Source organism: Mirounga angustirostris, unplaced genomic scaffold, assembly GCF_029215605.1.
Source record: "Mirounga angustirostris isolate CCGP_5_RB_7025 unplaced genomic scaffold, mMirAng1.0.hap1 SCAF_5, whole genome shotgun sequence".
In the NCBI taxonomy this organism is placed as follows: Eukaryota; Metazoa; Chordata; class Mammalia; order Carnivora; family Phocidae; genus Mirounga; species Mirounga angustirostris.
In genome coordinates, this window is record NW_026991713.1 from 142,155,310 (window position 1) to 142,172,848 (window position 17,539).

The following is a 17,539-nucleotide window of genomic DNA, read 5'->3' on the forward strand; positions in this document are numbered from 1 at the left end:
AAGTGCTGTTGCTCCTACTGGGAGCACTGCAGCTTCAGGCTAGAGCAATGAGAGCCCCCAGAAATTCACTCCCTGCACTAAAAAGGCTTTCCAATAGGAAGCGCCCCCCGTTTAGCTCCCCTTCTAGCTAATTCACAAGCAGAGCTGTTCTTGGCTGTTTTAATGAGATGATTTCACAGAAAATTCCATGCAAAACATCTGGCTCAGGTCCTGGCACATAGAGAGTATTCATCTATTGGTGTCATCTGTGGGCAGAAAATACTGGCAAGACTGCCTTCTAAGCACCTGCCACTGATGCCAATGTAAGACCACGCTGGCAGAAATTTCTGTTACTGACAGGCAGGAATGATGATTTCTTTCCTTGTGGTTATATCAAAGAGCAGGTTGGAGGTCCTTTCTGCAGGCTCCCACGAGGTCCCTGCAAGGGATGGCCAATGTGTGCTTTCTTACATTTGTACTTTAATGCTGCACACGCACTTTTTACGTTTATACTTTTACCCACTAGTCCTTGAAAAAGAAACCAGACGTCTCCAACTGGCTCCTAGGTCAATGGGAGACTGACACTGGGGCAATAAAGACCCTTGCCCCCCTCAGCCCAGATGGGTACAAAGGAGACCTGGGAGATGTGGACTGACCCTGAGCAATAGCCACAGTCCTTGGAGCAAAGGTAGCACAGAAGACCAACAGAAGGAAGGACTCCTGAGTGGAGAATTGGTACTACATTTAAGCACTGTGAAAAAACCTGGCAGAGGCAAATTAAGAGCAGCGGGCCAGACATCACTGAGGACAAAGCTTGTAAGGCCAGAGACTGGAAAAAGTATTAAACAATTTTTTTCTCCAGAAAAAAACATCAGCAATCACTAAGAATTTTTATTGCAGTAAGGGAAGGATTTATGGGTCTCAATATCATAATCTGAAGTTCAAGATTCTGTACCCCCAGCCCTTTTATGAAGAGTTTACTATTGAATTACACTGTCAACTGATAGCATTTTGGAAAGTGCAGAATCACCACCACTGCTTTAAGACTTGTAATTTTTGTAAATGTTTCACAAACATTTGAAACAACTAAGTCATTAAAAAGTTCTAGCAAATTTATTAGCACTAGGGGGCTAACTTCTTTGAGTGTCAGCAACTCAAAAATAGTTAAGATTAAAGCAAAAGTGCATTTATTAGAAAAATAGAGGTGCATTCATCCCTTTAGCCTTCAATCTAGCTTGCAAACACTTGATTAAAATTTGACTTCCACTGTTGAAAGGGAGACATAATTCTTTCTGATCAAGTCATTTTTACTAAAAGGAGCTATATGATGCCTCACGTAGGCAGTTAGGCAGTGGGAATGGTCCAGGTAAATTCAACAATGAGAAAATGGTTGATTAAAAGTCGCTCAGAACACCAACACATTTGGACAAATCTTTGTTAATATCCTCAATTTATCACTGAAATGTCCCAGAAGCTGTAGGCAGAGATCAAAACTGGTGACACGCCAGGTTCCAAACCTGCTCTGAGGAGGTGGTCAGATTTCCGGAGGCAAGAAAGGGTAAGGAAAGAAATTACTAAGTTCCTTTCTCAAATCCTGGGGTATGTTTTTGGACATAATGCGTTGTCGTGTTTGCCTCCGTATCCCTACTCTTTCCCGTTCTTCAGGGGAGGGGGCGGGGGATCAGCCACCGGAACGAGAGTGAGGTGCCTGGGTTTCCCGGAGGAGCTCTAGTCCTGAAAATATGATTTCCAGAACCAAAGACATCAGCCCCTTCCTGACGGCCTAACCCCCCGCCTGCGCTCCTGCCCCACCGAGAACGGCTTCTGCGCGAGCCCGGGAAGGAATAGGAGGTGACGGGGCGGGCGCTCGGCAGCGCAGTCCTCACAAACCTTCCCTCACCCTACGCCCAAGCTTTCTGGCGGCCTCTGCTCCCCGACCGGGGACAGTTAGGGCACGACGCCTCCCCACTCTGGCCTCTCTAGTTCGCCGGCAGGAACTCCATGGTTGCGTCCGGCCTCTCCTCCCTTCGGGCCCACCCCCTTTTTCCCGGCCGCTCTGGCCCGCCCCTTGACACTCTATGGCTGCGCCCGTCTCACGGGCCTGCTCTCCACCCTGGCCACTCTGGCCCGCTTGGCGGACGCCCTATGGCTGCGCCGGGCCGCGACTTCCCCTAGGGCCGCCCGGCCCTTACGCTCAGGTGGCTCTGGCACACTGGCTGGCGCTCCGCACAGTTCTCGGCTCATAGGGCTGGGCCTGGCCACCAGGCCGCAGCCTTCCCTCTCCCTCTTTCCCAGCGGACGCCGGCGGCGCTACAACCCTCCCCGAAACCTTCCCCGGTCTCTCAGGTGTGCGCTTACCCGGGGCCTACAGCGGGCCCGGCTTCTCGTGGTCCAGCAGGGGGTGAGCGCAGACCTGGGTGGTGTGGCCGCCGGGAAAGGGGAGTTTCAGGCGCCGGGAAGGGCGGGCCTGCAGGCCGACCTGAGGTCAGGAGTCTTTGCTTAAATGCAAAGGGAAGCCCACGAAGGGGCTACAGGATGAGAAAGGATCGGGAGAGGACAAGAAAGGAGACTGATGCAGTTGTCCAGTCAGGGGGTGATGGCAGCCTGGACCGGGACACGAACAGCAGGGAGGGAGAAGTGGAGACAAAAGGTGAGCCATTTAGGATGTCGAAACGACAGAACTTTACGTGGGCCCAGACGGATGTCTGAAATCCTAGGATGACCTAGCATGAAAATCTGGCCCGGACCTGTCTTTCCTGCTTTTCTTTGCCAGCTGCTCCTACAGCAACCATCCAGGGATCTTGCAGCTTCCCAGGGAGATTCACTCTCAAATCGAAGAGCCTGAGCTCTTTGCCCGGACTGCCCTGCCACTGCCAGCACTAAATTTTAAAGCTCAGCTCAGAAGTCACAGTTGACCCTCTTAGATACTTCCCCTGCTACCCAAACACTCCCAAAGCCCTCTCCACACTCACCTAGCACTTACACATTGAATGGTGGTTTGTTCCTTCCTATTCGTTTTCTTTCTAATTCAAGTCTAAATGCCCAACACCAGGCTCGGTACCTAGCACGGAAAGGCAACGTGAGGCTTCCAGAATTAGTGAATACTTTTCGAAAGGGTGTGACTGCCGGTCATTCACTCTGGAAATGTATTACCTGTGGCGGGGGCGGGGTGGGGGTGGGGCGTTTGATGCAATGACTTAAAAGGAACTAGAGAGCTGTCCAGTAAACTCATCTGACATTCCCATCAACTTCTTCCACAATCCATTCTACCCTAGGCTTAAAACAAATGCTAACGTTTTATTAATGCCAAGGCCTAAAGCATGTTAAGACAATAAGATATAAAAACTTGTATTTACCAAGTAATCTGCCTATTTTTTAAATACATAAAATATACCAAAGTGTTAAACTATCATTGGTCGACAGATGTTGGGTGCTTTTCATCTTTTAAATATGTATCTTCTATAATCAGCATGTTACTTGCACAAGAAGGGGGGACAGCAGGTGGTACAAATTTAAGAAAGCAGAGCATGTCACACCATTAAACTGAAAACCAAATCTCTTCTTTTTATTTTTTTATTTTATGTACTTTTAAAAAATCTTTTAAAAAATAACTAGAACTAGTCAGCATATAGCTTCTTGTTATATGCTCTGAATGAGATAGAATGTAATGCTTTTCCCACATCCATGCCACCTTAGATAATCTGGGACAATAACTCTTTGTTATTCAGATCCTTGGCTAAAACAGAAATAAAAATGGATTAATGAATGTTTTTATATTTTAAAGAAATTTATTTTTAAATTGTATGTATTATAAACAGTATATAAATGGGCAGTGCTATTCAAAATGAGGTCAGCTGATAAAAACAATGACAATTCATAACAGGTCTGCATCATACATAACTACAGAAACCTTTAAACACAAAATCTAATTACTAGAAGTTGAAGGCATATTGAAGGAGTCCTTCATAACACGAGGCCTGGGTTTCAAAAAACTACCAATCCTAGAATGGATTCTACTCTGGAACTCTTTTTTTATTATTTCTTGTTGCATCTCTTTCAGTGTGAAACGGAACCTTTGAAACTCAGGTGTGACATCAACAAAGTCAAGTAGGTAGTCCAAACTCTCTCTGACAGCAGGTAACTGAAATTCAGCAGTCTGCTCTTCAGCTCCTCCTCCTTTCTGAACAACTTCCTTTGTAATTCCACTTTTTGTTTTTGCGGGGCTACCCTTTTCTTCATCATCCCCATTGAACCACACTCTATCATCAGCCAGTGTGGTTTCCAACTCCCCACATTTCTCCAGGATTTCTCTATAATCTCCATCTTCAAAGCCTTGAAGATCATATTCAGGTTCCTTTTTGTAAAGAAGATTTTCCCATGCATTTGCTATGGTTATTTGTTTTACTTCATCCCAACTCTTTGCCCAGTTAAAAATTGCACTTTTTATGTTGTAGATTTTAATCTTGGAAACTCCTTTTTCTCCTTTATCTTGCTCATCATCACTTTCTTCAAAAATTACAAGACTCTCTTCAAGTTGCTTCCACCTATAAAGTCGTTTGCAGCTCAAGATCACACCTTGATTCATTGGCTGAATGAAGGTTGAAGTGTTATGGGGAAAGAACATGCATTTTATTCGACCATCCTCACTGGTTAGTGATTCGGCGGAAGAGTGAACTGGAGAACTGTCCAGAAGTAACAAGGCCCTGACATCCTCTTCATGGAATCCTAAAACACTAAGTTGAAAATGCCTGACCTCGGGAACAAAGTTTTGAAAGAACCATTCTGAAAACAATTCTCTGGTGAACCAAACATCTTTACTAGGCTTATATATCACAGGTAAGGTATTTGTGTCCTCTTTCACACTTCTGGGCAGCTTTGATTTTCCAATAATGATTGACTTTAACTTATGAGTTCCATCTGCATTTGCACATAAAAGAGCAGACAACCGTTCTTTGTTTATTTTCCTCCCAGGCAGGCAGATCTCTTTTCTGCTTGCCTGAATGTTTTCTGGCATTGACTTCCAAAAGAGGTCAGTCTCATCCCCACTGTACAGCTGAGCTAGACTCAGTTTCTCCTCTTTGATAAGCATGTACAGTTTTCGTCGAAATGGTTCAACATTTTCTGAAGCTGAACTTAGGACTTGTTCCCCACATACTTTTCGATTCCCAATTGCGTGCCTATTTCGAAATCTAAAAAGCCAGCCAGTGCTAGCTTTAAAGTCTGTTCGCCCAAAACACTGTGCGAATCTCTCTGCAGCAGCCTGAAGCTCCACACCTCTAACAGGGACACCAGCTGAGCGTTTCCGTTGGTACCACATGTAGACTGCATCATCCACATCACCATATTTGGCTCCTGTTGTCCTTTTTCTCTTCTCAGCCCCTGCTAATGGCATGTCCTGCTTCAGTACAAAGTCCAAAATCAATTTCTTATTCTTTTTAATGTCATAAAATGTTGATTTACTGATTCCAAATTCATCCATTACACTTTTAAGAGATCGTCCAGCTTCAATCCTACTGAGAACCTTCATTTTCTCCTCCAAATTCAATGTTGTATATTTCCCTCTTTTATTCATAGTGAATTTTGTTCAAACAACCAACAGGAGAAAAAGAGGGAAAAGCCTTACTGAATTGGAAAAAATTAAAAGCAAAACAAAAAACTAGCTTAAAGCCCCAAAAGGCACAGGCATTTGTACAGAAGGGTATTGGGCTAAAAGGGATAAAGGCTCATGACTGAAGTGTGAGTCTACAGATGAAGGTCTTATGAACTCAGAAAGCCACCACTATCAAAGCCCTATCTGGCTGTTGCTCCTGCAAGATATGGATGATGTGTTCTCAGAACCCCGTCCACCTCCTCCTTTCTTGACAGATACAGCAGCACCAGTCAGGAATAACAGGAATACCTGCATACTCTCCCTAACTCAACACAGAAAAAGACAACAGGAGCAGAGGTGAGATGTGTCCCCAAGAACAAAGCCAAGTGAGAGTCTACATAAAAAGTAGTGCTTGAGAAGGGAGTGTGAAAGCCTCAAAGGCATAGAGAGAGTAATCTTATGTAGCAGAGATGCAGAGTGGCTTCTCCCCTTCCAAAACGACCTGATTTTACCTCGCTGCCAGAAACAAAAGTGCTCGTGGTGCTCTGTACGTAGTGTTCACTGGGCAGCAGGCCACCCACCTGGATAAAGAGTCCACGCTATCCTAACATTGGGATGTCTGGAGAGCTGGTATTCCTGAACAATTGTTTAGTATCTTTACGTGAAAAAGAAAGTTAATAGGTTCTGTTGTCCATGTGAAGAAATCTCACGTTTATTACATTCAATGTAGCATTCTCAATGACTGAGCTTTAACTTCTTATGTTTACCGAGGTAATCTCTAAGTATATAAAAATTTGTTAGTGGTACTTTTCCCACTCTCAGAACTTCTTCCTTGTGTACATCTGGTATATTCTCAAGTGTTATTTTTCACTGAAGCTTTTCCATATTTCGGAATTACTGAGTTTCAGAGTCATGGCAATTCTTAGAGATCAGTCCAAAAGTTTTAAAAATATTTTATCATAGTTAAACATTTTTAAAAAGATTTGACCTTTCATTTTTTTGTTCTAAATTTACATTAGGATGTTAAGTAACAGATTTGTTATATTTGAGACTTTATTCGAATTCTCTTCACTGTAGATGTTGCTTAATTTGAAACAATACTCACTTTTTCCCCTGCTTGAAGAAATTTAAAAGATTTCTCTACTTGTGTTTCTGATAATCCTCAGATATTCCTTGCAGGTCCTCCTGGTGATGCCCAATGCCATTCCATGTCCTTACAAATGTCCTACTCTAGATTAATTTCATTGTTTTCATTCCAGACACACAAACTCATGGGAAGTAACAAAAACTGCAACTTTTATCCATTTCAGGTGCTATGAAGAAAGAAAAGTATGTCAGAGAAATGAGGAAAATGATTGGCATTTCATTATTTTTTCTTCTCCTATACTGCAGAGCCTGATTGGCTTTCATTCATTCCTCAATTACCAAGAATTATCACAAGCTTCTCATCTAGAAACCCAAGAGTCCAGGCTGCTAGTTTTTCTCTAACCTTTGTTGCCAGAAATGCCAACTGGTTTGTGGAACACTAAGAGGATCGTGAAAGAATATGATCGTGAATAGGGTGTGGAGCAAATTCAGACTAAGATCAAGCAACTTTGAAAAAGGCAGTCATAACTAAGGGAATTATTCAGTGATAACTAATATAAATGGAAAAAGAAAAAAGCAAGAATTGGTTAGTCAGTAGCAGCATTGTTAACTCCAGCCAGTCACGCAGCAAAGCCACTCAGCCCGCTACTGCAGTTGTGTGGTAACTCAGAATAAAGTGCAGGTCTTTGCTGTCATCGCTTCCCAGCTGTACATTTCATCATTTTTCAAGCAGTACCAAGGCAGGGGAATGTGATTCCTGCGGGGAATCCCCCTCCTGTGGGGGGGATGTTGGTGCTCCACAGCAAGGGAAAGGAACTCTGACACAGACTTCAAACTACGAAAAATCATTACTGGCCGTCATTCACTATTCACCAGTTTGTGCCTTGTTTCTGCTTACTTCTGTTTACTGGCCCTCATTCACTATTCACCAGTTTGTGCCTTCTTCTTGCTTTCACGGGGGTCTCTTTTCCCACTTTTTCTCCCCCAACCACCTCTGTACCCATGTTATGAATCAGGCCCTCCAGTGCCATGCCAGGGCACCACTGGCAGAAGTTCATTTATTCACTTTAGTAAGTTCCAAGTATATGCTCAGCCTTGGGCCTGATGGTGAGGATCTCAATGCTAAGAGCACTACTGTCCTCTGCTTCTGGAAGCCTGGAAAGAATTGCTTTTGAAGAAACTTAAGTCTCAACCTGACTCGGATTCTAAGGAAATGAATCTGCTCTGAAACCTATTCAAGTGACTTAGGCAGATGCTTATTCTTATCTCCCGTGTTTAATCCTTTGAGAAAGGATCAGAGAAGCATAACAGGATTCCACCTAAAAGCAAAAGTAATATAATGGCCTGGTACTGGTCTCCCATTTTCATTCCCACCTTCACCTTACTTCAGATGAACTGCCCTGGAAAGAAGCTCCCTCAGAAAAGCCTCCAGCGATGCTCCAGGATTTACTTTTATTAAATGCAGTCTCTTCACTGCCATGCAACGCACCCCGTGAGAGGGCTACTAGAACTTACTTTCTCACTGTTCAGTCTTCCTCCAAATGTAGCCCGATCACACTTAGTGGAAACGTATGACGGATCTTCTCACACCCCAATCTTTTCCAGCTTTCCCTCTGCGTGGATGTGGCCCCACTCCGTGGTGCGGACAGACCACGGAGGTTCAAGGTCTTTGCCCATTTCCCCAACCATAAGTCAACTTTGACTTCCTTGGACTCCCGCAGCGCTCAGCCTAGGCCTCCCGAGCTCTTCCTAGCCTGTGTAACTACTGCCGGTCACGAAAATGCCCCGGTCCTTTGGTGAGATTCCTTGCAGCAAAGACTTTGCCCTGTGCACTCTAGCCCTGCCTGCACGTAGTGGACCTAGTAAGTAACCCGTTGCCTGGCGAAGGCTGACGCTAGGAGAGCCCTGATGATTAGGAGACGCCGACACCCTGAAATGCCCGGATCCTGAGAAGTAGGGTTCACGAACTCTGGCAGAGACTGCAGGGGACACAAGATGGAAAGGGGGTTCCCATCATCCAGGGAGCATGCCGTGGCGGACGGAGCGGGAGCCAAGACTGCAGGGGACCTAAATCCCATACTAGGGGCCGCCGCCCGTCGCTCGTGGGACCCGGGCCGAGCCGCGCCTCCATGTCCCTGTCAAGGACACTACAAATGGGGCCCGTCTCAGCGGCTGAAACCTACCTCACCAGGAAAACGTGATCGCTGTGAGGGACGCGCGGCCCAGAGGAGGGAACAAGCCCTCGGGGGCCGCCGATCCCGACCGGGACGCAAGCCCCAGGAAGAGCGAGGGCCCCGCGCGCGCAGGGGCGGCCACCCTCGCCGGGCGGGGCTCGGGGGATCAGGCGCAGCCAGCCGCCCGAAAGCTACGCAGGTACCAGCCGGACGCGCAGCGCCTCCCGGAGCCGGGACGCGAGGCGGCGACAGCAGCTCGCCGAGCCGCGCAGGCCCCTCTAGGCCGCGGCGGGAAACGGGACACTCGGTAGCATTAACTCTTTCCCGCCGCCAGGGCGGCACCCGGCGGAAAGCCGCTTTGCCTCCGCGAGGCCGCGGCCCGCGGCGCGGCTGCTCGAAGCCCCTCCCCGGAAGGGCGTGAGTCCGCTTCCGGCCGGAGCGCGGTGTCGGATGGGGCCCGGGCAGCGACGCGGGCCTGAGGGCCGGTGCTGAGGACGGTGTCGCACGGGGCGGGGCCCGCCTCGGAGCGGCGCGGGGCGGAGGGCGGCGGCCTGCAGGTGAGCGGGTGGCAGGGGGAGCGGCGTCGGCCGCGGAGGTCCCGAGGGAGCCTGGCCGCCGTTGTCCGTGGACCGCGGTGTTTCCAGGCCGGGCGGCGCCGCCTGACGGCGGAACCATTTCTGGAAGCCCCGCCGTCAGGCTCCGGAGGCCATCCTGTTGTCCGCCTTTGCGCAGCCGGCGTCGGGGCCTCGCTGGCCGGTGTTGCCGCGCGCCGGGGACCCGGGCGGTGCAGCCTCGGAGACGTCAGCCTTTGCTGGTACCCAAGCACGGCAAGCGTCCCGGTGCCCGCTGAGCCTGCTGGCGGCCGTCCGTTTGGGAATACCGTGGCATCCTGGTCGACTTTGGGTGCCGTTCCTGCGGGCTCACGCCAGGGAAAGCGAGGTCCCGGGACTCTCCTCAGTCTCGCCTCGAGGTCTAAATTGAGCGTCGAAGAAAGGGAAGGTGGGCCGAAGGGTCACTCTCAACACCACCAACTCTCCTTCTCTCCTCCTTTGCGACTTGGCCTGTGGATAAACGTTTTGTAAGCAAAGATCAGCTGTGATTTTTCTGGGTCAAGTAAAGAGATTTAAAAACACAGGAATGGATCTTGTGCACGGTGCCCTTTATGCTTCTTGCAGGGAAGTGTCAAACAAGAGTGTTGAGCATCTAGTTACTTAATCCGGGAATGCTGTCTGAGAAGAATAGGACTGCTTTTTCCCTAATTACTTCCCTTCTTCTCTGGTCTCACTTCGGTGTCCCAGCTCTCCTGCCAGTATTCGTAGAGTGAAAAGGAGAATCTGGAACGTTCCACGCACTGAGGGCTTCCGTCTTCACAAGAGGATGAAGGGTCAGAGAAGTTGGACCCCCTTAGTAGAGACAGAAGACTGGGATGACACGTTAAAATTTAAGAGGAACGGGCGCCTGGGTGGCTCAGTTGGTTAAGCGACTGCCTTCGGCTCAGGTCATGATCCCGGAGTCCTGGGATCGAGTCCCGCATCGGGCTCCCGGCTCATCGGGGAGCCTGCTTCTCCTTCTGACCCTATCCCCTCTCATGCTGTTTCTCTCTCTCTCTCTCAAATAAATAAATAAATAAAATCTTAAAAAAAATTTAAGAGGAACGCAGAATAGTCTCCTGATCTCCCTTGGTATGGGGAAGCTGGCATAGGAAGCACAGCAATGAAGTCTTTGGATAATCCCCAGGCTCCTTGCATCCAGAGGGTGTAAATGTTCTCACTGTCTAACCTTTCTTGAATCATTATTTTTGCAAAGGCCAAGTCCTCAGTGGGCATTTGTCTATCAATGCGCTGTGCCTTATTTCAAGTGGATAAGAGAAGAAGAAAGGGTCTGGCAGTGGATTCTTTAAAAGGAAAGCAGGGGCACCTGGGTGGCTCAGTCAGTTATGTGGCTGCCTTGGGCCAGGTCATGATCTCAGGCTTCTGAGATTGAACCCTGTGTCAGGCTCCCCGCTCATCGGGGAATCTGCTTCTCCCTCTGTCCTTCCCCCTGTTCTTTCTCTCTCACACAAATAAATAAATAAACTCTTTTTAAAAGAAAATAAAAGGAAAGCAAGGCAGGATTTTTCTGTTCATTTTTCTCCTGTTATGAGTAGTGTGTAGTAAAGTTCATGTGACTTTCTTACTGATGTGCACTTTTTTTCTGCTTTCAGTGTTTTAGGAAGAAGATCCTTTTATTGATTTTGTTCCAGAACTGACTGGGTCTTACTTGCCAAAGGTGGTGCTGCTGGAGTATCCAACAAAGGAATAAAACTGTTCCTGCCGCAGAATAATGATGGTAGATCTGAAGGTGGCTGACTATTTGAACCCTCAAATTAGGGTTCTGTGGGAGAGCAAGGGGCCTGTGATAGAGAGTTCCAGTCACAATAAGAAATATACCGCACAAACGGACAGTCTCAATCCTGAAAGCTCTCGCCAGCACTTCCGGAATTTCTGCTATCAAAAAGCAGCAGGACCCCGTGAAATTGTTGGACAACTTCAGGAATTATGTCGTCAGTGGCTGAGGCCAGAGCTCCACTCAAAAGAGCAGATCTTGGAACTGCTTGTGCTAGAACAGTTTGTGACCATTCTACCCAGGGACACCCAGAGCCGGATAAGGAAGGACCATCTACAGAGCATTGAGGAGGTTGTAGTCCTGGTAGAACACTTGGAGAGGGAATCTGGTCACACGAGGAATGGGGTGAGAAGAAAGATTCCTGATACATGCCATGAAATAGAATGGAGGAGGATATGGGGTGGAGGCAGTTAAATTAAGAAATAAGGTGAATTAGTTCACTGTTCTGTTGGAGGACATCTAAGGCAGGACCAGAAACCACAAACCTACAGTAGTCCACAGGTTTTGCAGATCCTTGGCATATACTTTCCTGGCCTTTGAGAAAGATTGTTTTTGTGCTCTAGAGCCAGACTGAATTGAGGGTAGTAAGCCTACTTTGGCTTGTACAGGGACATGGGTTTTGAGCTCCAAATGAATAAAAGGCAGTAAGGAGTTGGAGAGGAAGGGGAAGACTTGAATAAGGGAGAACACTTAAAATGAAAAGTTGAGTGGAGATAGTAAAGAGAAGGAAAACCCAAATAATGGGGGAAGAATGCAGAGGGAGAGAAAAGTAGGCAGAAGAAAAGAAAACAGATTTGAAAATCCTAGCAGAGTAGCGGAGAGAAGAAAGACGTTGAAGGATAGTCTCGTCTGACTCATAGGTGAGAGCCTCCACAGTGCTCTCAATGGTTGGTCCTTGGCTCTACTGGTTAGTGGGGAGCACGTCCTTAGCCAGGTGGCAGAACACCAACTGGCTTCAGGCCTACTGGGAAGAAACAGGGCAGGCATATGTTTAATGCCAAAAAATTTTGGAGGTAGGTTGGAGCCAGACTTTCTTCCCCTTTCTTCCATTTCATCCCTGTTCTGTGAAAACCTTCCCTGGCCATGGGGATAATATGGTTGAGGAGACAACTTCATTTATTCAACTTTTTGACCTTTTGAGAAAATGAGAAGACAAAAACACTAAGGAGGGATCTAAGTCAAAGAGAAAGCCTGTCAAAGTAGCATGAGAACAGGTGGCCTATGTAGTCCTCCTAGTGATCTGAACTGATCTTTATGCAGAGGGGTTGGGCCTGCTGTGTCATAGGACTAGCAGTAGCCACATTTTTTTTTTCCCTTTTATCCTAATATTTCAACGTTTTGTGGGTAGCTCTCTGCAAAATTGGTGGCCTGATATTTCTTTAAGTCTTTTTGTCATTTCCTTTAGTGTCACACATTTCCCACCATCTGGACTGTTCACTATTTCTTCCTTTTACATTCAACTCCAAAACCAAAAGTAATTTTTGTGGTAACAAGATGGGGATTATTTCTAGGTTGCAGTCCAAGAGCTGGGAAAGGAGGCAGTGATCTTGGGAGAAACAGCAGAATCCCAGCCAGTGGGAATGGCCCAGGATGAAGAATTCTGGAATACATACCAGGGTCTGCAAGAACAGCTGAGCAGGAATATTCATAAAGAAACTGAGCCTGTATGTGAGAGGGGTAAGGCACATCATAATTCCCTTCTATTGCGAGCTGTTAGAGGAATTTGTTCAGCCAGAACATTGTGAGCATTTTCTGGGTGCCTGGCTATGTGGATGGGCAAACGCAGGCATGTTACCAATTATGATGTCCCCTGGGTGGCAGTAGAGCACCAGCTGTGGGTAAAGCTGGGCGTTGGCCTAGGGTACAGAAACGTCCCACCTACAGAATCCTGGTAATAACCCCATGAATTCTCTTCCTTAGAAAGCACTAGAAGAATGTGAACACACTTCTGTACCAGGAGAAAAAGAATAAATGATTAAAAACCACAACAACTACATCTCCTATCGTACACTGGATATCCTGAGTACTTCATTTTCGAATATGTTGAATTTTTGCCTTAGAACAGTTTACATCATGAGGGGAAAATAAGTTTGTCTTTCATTTATTGACTCATGAAAACTGGGGAACCTATTCTAGTGACCAGTAGATACTTGGCTCTTGTGTATGATGACAAGACCCACTTCGGGGAACCACACACACTTGCAAGGGTGTCCCAACTCTGCCCAAAGAATTGGGATCATCTATATTTTAGAAATGAGCTAATGATGTTTATAGACAGAAGTGAGAGAGATTTCCTCTGGCTCTTTTCCACTTACAGCTGTGCCTGCTCACCAGATCGTAGCATTTCCTGTGCAGACAAACACTAAAGACTGGACAGTGGCACCCGAGCTCATCTTGCCTGAGTCCCAGGTGAGCTGTGCAATCCAGCTGTTGAGGGCTGCCTTTCCCTGCTCCCCAGGACCCACACTGCTCAGCTCACAGGCATATTAGCTCCAGTGTTCTGCCTGGGGAACTGGGCACCTCCTAGGCCTTTGATGATCCCATGCTTCTTTTCTTTTGCCTTCTCACTTAAAAAAAAAATGTGCCATTAATTCCTGCAGTGCCCAGGGTCTACCATGGGCCAGATGGTAGGGCTGCTTCTGTAGTGCAAGTACTGAGCTGAAGCCCATTGTCTTCTTTAGAGCTTGTTGACATTTGAAGAAGTGGCCATGTATTTTTCCCAGGAAGAATGGGAGTTACTGGATCCCACTCAGAAGGCTCTCTACAATGATGTAATGCGGGAAAACTATGAGACTGTCATCTCTCTAGGTAAAGAATCCCTCGCATTGAGTAGAAGTTGAGTAATCTGTCATATTCTCTGCTTACTGGGAATGTATTCCTCTGAGAGGCTGTGTTCCGGTAACAGGTTGTTTCTCAGCTATGTGGTGTGTGGACAGGGGAAAGGTGTATCCAGATCACCTGGGGAGCTTTTTTCAAGTGCACATGCTCATTCTTTATGCTAAAATTCTTTTTTTTTTTCTTTTAAGATTTTATTTATTTATTTGACAGAGACACAGCGAGAGAGAGAACACAAGCAGAGGGAGTGGGAGAGGGAGAAGCAGGCTTCCTGTGGAGCAGGGAGCCCTGAGCCGAAGGCAGACACTTAACGACTGAGCCACCCAGGCGCCCTTATGCTAAAAATCTTGATCCCTACCCCCCCCCCAAAATCTCTTCTTTTACCTTTCCCATCTCCATAAAGAGCAGCACCACTCACCCAGTATTTCAGGCCAGATAATTTGCAGTCATTCTTTACTCTGATCTTATTCTCCTACCCCACTCCTAATCCTCCTCTTAGCTCCACATAGCTAAGTCCAACCATGTCTCATCCTCTTGAATTGTTAGCATCTTGGTCTAATCCAGGGGAGTGTGTAACCAGGCTCACCTCAGTACTTTCTAACTGGCGCCTTCTGCCACCACTCTAAGCCTGCCACAATCTACTCGCCATGCAACAGCCAAGGTTTTTTAAAACCCTGATTTGATCATGATATCATCCTTTTTAAAATCTTACAATGACTTCTCACTCATTCAGAATAAAATCCAAATTCCTCACTGAGGTACCCAGGAGCATCCAAGATCTGGCCCCTATTCATCTGCCACTTGTGCCCTTGTTCAGTCCTCTTTATCCATAAGATGTTGCTGTTTCTTGAACTCCCAAGTTAATTTTTGCTTTACCGTTCCCATCCTTGGCACACTGGACAGAGTTCTGCAATTTTAAACACATCTAATTTTTCCCCAACTTTGAACAATTTATGACACATGAGGTGAAAAAAAAATTCCTTTTATTGCTTTCACTCATGAAACCAGAAACCATCAACTGTGGAACCTGTTGTAGAGGCTAGTAAATACTCGATTCCTCTTTATGATGAGAAGGCCACTTCTTGGTAACATGTAACAGTTTTAAAAGTGTTCCATTTCTGCTGAAAGAATCAGGATTATCTGTACTTTAGAAATAAGCTAAGGATGTTTATAATCAGTAGCAAGAAAAATTTCCTCTGGCTCTTTTCCACCCACAGCTGTGCCTGCTCACCAGATCCTAGCCTTTCCTGAGCAGATAATCACCAAAGACTGGACAGTGGCACCTGAGCTCGTCTTGCCTGAGTCCCAGGTGAGCTGTGCAGTCCAGCTATTGAGGGCTGTCTTACCCTGCTGCCTATAACCCACATTGCCCTGCAGGTGCTCACGTTGCCAGTGTTCTCTCTAGGAACTAGGCATCTTCTACTCTGTTGCTGATCCTTTTGCCTCCTTCTTTTCTCTCTCCTCACTTAAAAAATTATCTGCTATTAATTCATTTGGCCTGGCCTGCCATGTAGTTCATGGGCCAGACGGTAGTGTTGTTTCTGTAGTGCGAGTACTGAGCTGAAGCCCATTGTCTTCTTTAGAGCTTGTTGACATTTGAAGAAGTGGCCATGTATTTTTCCCAGGAAGAATGGGAGTTACTGGATCCCACTCAGGAGGCCCTCTACAATGATGTAATGCGGGAAAACTGTGAGACTGTCATCTCTCTAGGTAAAGAATTTCCCTCTCCCATTGGGTGGAAGTTGAGTAATCTGTCATGTTCTCTGCTTACTGGGAATGTAGTGCTCTGAGAGGTTGTGTTCCAATAACGGGTTGCTTCTTAACTAGATGGTGTGTGGACAGGGGAAAGGTGTATCCAGATCACCTGAGCAGCTTTGTCCAGGTGCACACTCCATATGCTATGTAGATTTCTTGATTTATTTTTTTCTCCTTCCCCAACTCTGTTCTCATAGAGCCCTCTTCTCAATAAAGAGTATTCACCCAGTAGCTAAGAGGAAGGAACGTACAGTCATCCTTTACTGTGATCTTGCTGTCCTACCCCATTGTAATGCGTCACTGTCCTTTTGGTTCCACCTTCACAGTGTAGCCTGAGTGCAGCCATGTCTCATCCCCGTGTGCTGTTAGCGTCCTGGCTTAAGCCAGCAGCATGTCTAACCAGAATGACTTGGGTACTTTCTGACTAGTGCCCTCCCACCCTGTTTTCCACACAGCAGCCAGATGCTTTTAAAAACTGGTCAAATCGTGACATTTCCCATTTCAAACCTTATGATGACTTCTCATCACATTCAGAATAAAATCCACACCTTACTGAAGTGCTTAGGGTCCTTCAGGGTCTGACCCTACTCACCACCCTGCCCTCATCTGCTGCCACTTGTGCCCTTGCTCAGTCCTCTTGAGCCTCTCTGATGTTTCTGTTTCTTGAACTTGCCATGGTCATTTCTACTTTGCCTTTTCCTCTACCTGGCACACTTTTCTGCCACATGGCAGAACTCTCACTTTTACATTCCTGCTGCAATATCAGTTTTTCAAAGAGGCCTTCCATACTACCTCATCTAAAATAACTTCGGAGAAGCAGAATCTTAAATGCTGAGTTAACCTGCCTTAGTTTTCTTCAAAATATTTATTATGTGCTGACAACTTTATTTATTGCTGTTTGGTTGTCTCATCCCACCAGAAGGTGAGATCCCATGAGATCAGGGTGCTTTGGCTCAATCACCCCTATATCATTAGCCCAAAGAGAGTTCCTGGCACATTATAGCCAGTCAGTACATACTGATTGAAAGACCAAGTGATGACTACTTCCCCAACTTGGCGATGTATATTTAGAAAATTTTCATTAAGTAATTCTAGTCTGTTTCTTCCACCTGGACAAAACCAGTGACTTAAGGAGTGTAAGAAATCTTTTCTAGTCCAGTGTGTGGTGCTCAAGAGCTAAGTAAGAAGTCACTGTTAATCATGATAGGAATCACCTGTGCATAGGACATGCAGCCCACTGACCTTCACCTTGCTCTGCTAGACTTGGGCTAATCCTAAGGAATTAATAGGACTAACCTGTATTCCCTGCCAACTCTGGGGTTTGATTCAACATTGTTCAAATATAGGGTAATCTTGGTGGCAGAAGAGGGGCACTGTAGATGGATTCCCATGCCCTTTATCCTCTACATGGGTCCAGCTTAGGTTTATTTCTCCATCTCCACATTGTGTATCCACCCACAAATGCAGTATAGTATAAACCTGAAACTGGGTAGGAGAGTCCACCCATTTGACCATTGGGTAATGTACTGTAAACTGTCCTTTGCTCTTCCTGAAATAGTGTGGAGTTGGTGGACAGTTGTTGAGTTGCCAGTCCTTGACTTCCTTTTTCCCATTTCACAGCATTATTTGTGCTCCCCAAACCTAAAGTGATCTCCTATCTAGAGCAAGGGGAAGAGCCATGGATTCAAGGGCCCTTGGAGTTCAAGAACAGCCCTGGAGGGCTGCCTACAGGTAA

The 17,539-nt window shown here is 46.5% G+C and overlaps 1 protein-coding gene across 14 annotated transcripts in view; it reads left to right on the forward strand.

Moving 5' to 3' along the window:
• The window catches only part of LOC123844396 (zinc finger protein 75A), a 28,360-nt gene that overhangs the window by 7,458 nt on the left and 3,363 nt on the right, over positions 1 to 17,539 (forward strand). Inside the window, exons 1-9 of one of the 14 annotated variants that reach the window (XM_064592436.1) lie at positions 1,813 to 2,629; positions 4,040 to 4,815; positions 11,033 to 11,559; positions 12,726 to 12,891; positions 13,532 to 13,623; positions 13,896 to 14,022; positions 15,267 to 15,358; positions 15,633 to 15,759; positions 17,425 to 17,535. In XM_064592436.1, coding sequence (XP_064448506.1) covers positions 11,152 to 11,559; positions 12,726 to 12,891; positions 13,532 to 13,623; positions 13,896 to 14,022; positions 15,267 to 15,358; positions 15,633 to 15,759; positions 17,425 to 17,535 — 1,123 coding nt within the window. In that variant the 5' untranslated portion in view covers positions 1,813 to 2,629; positions 4,040 to 4,815; positions 11,033 to 11,151. The other 13 variants (XM_064592437.1, XM_064592438.1, XM_064592440.1 and 10 more) reach the window with 13 other exon arrangements.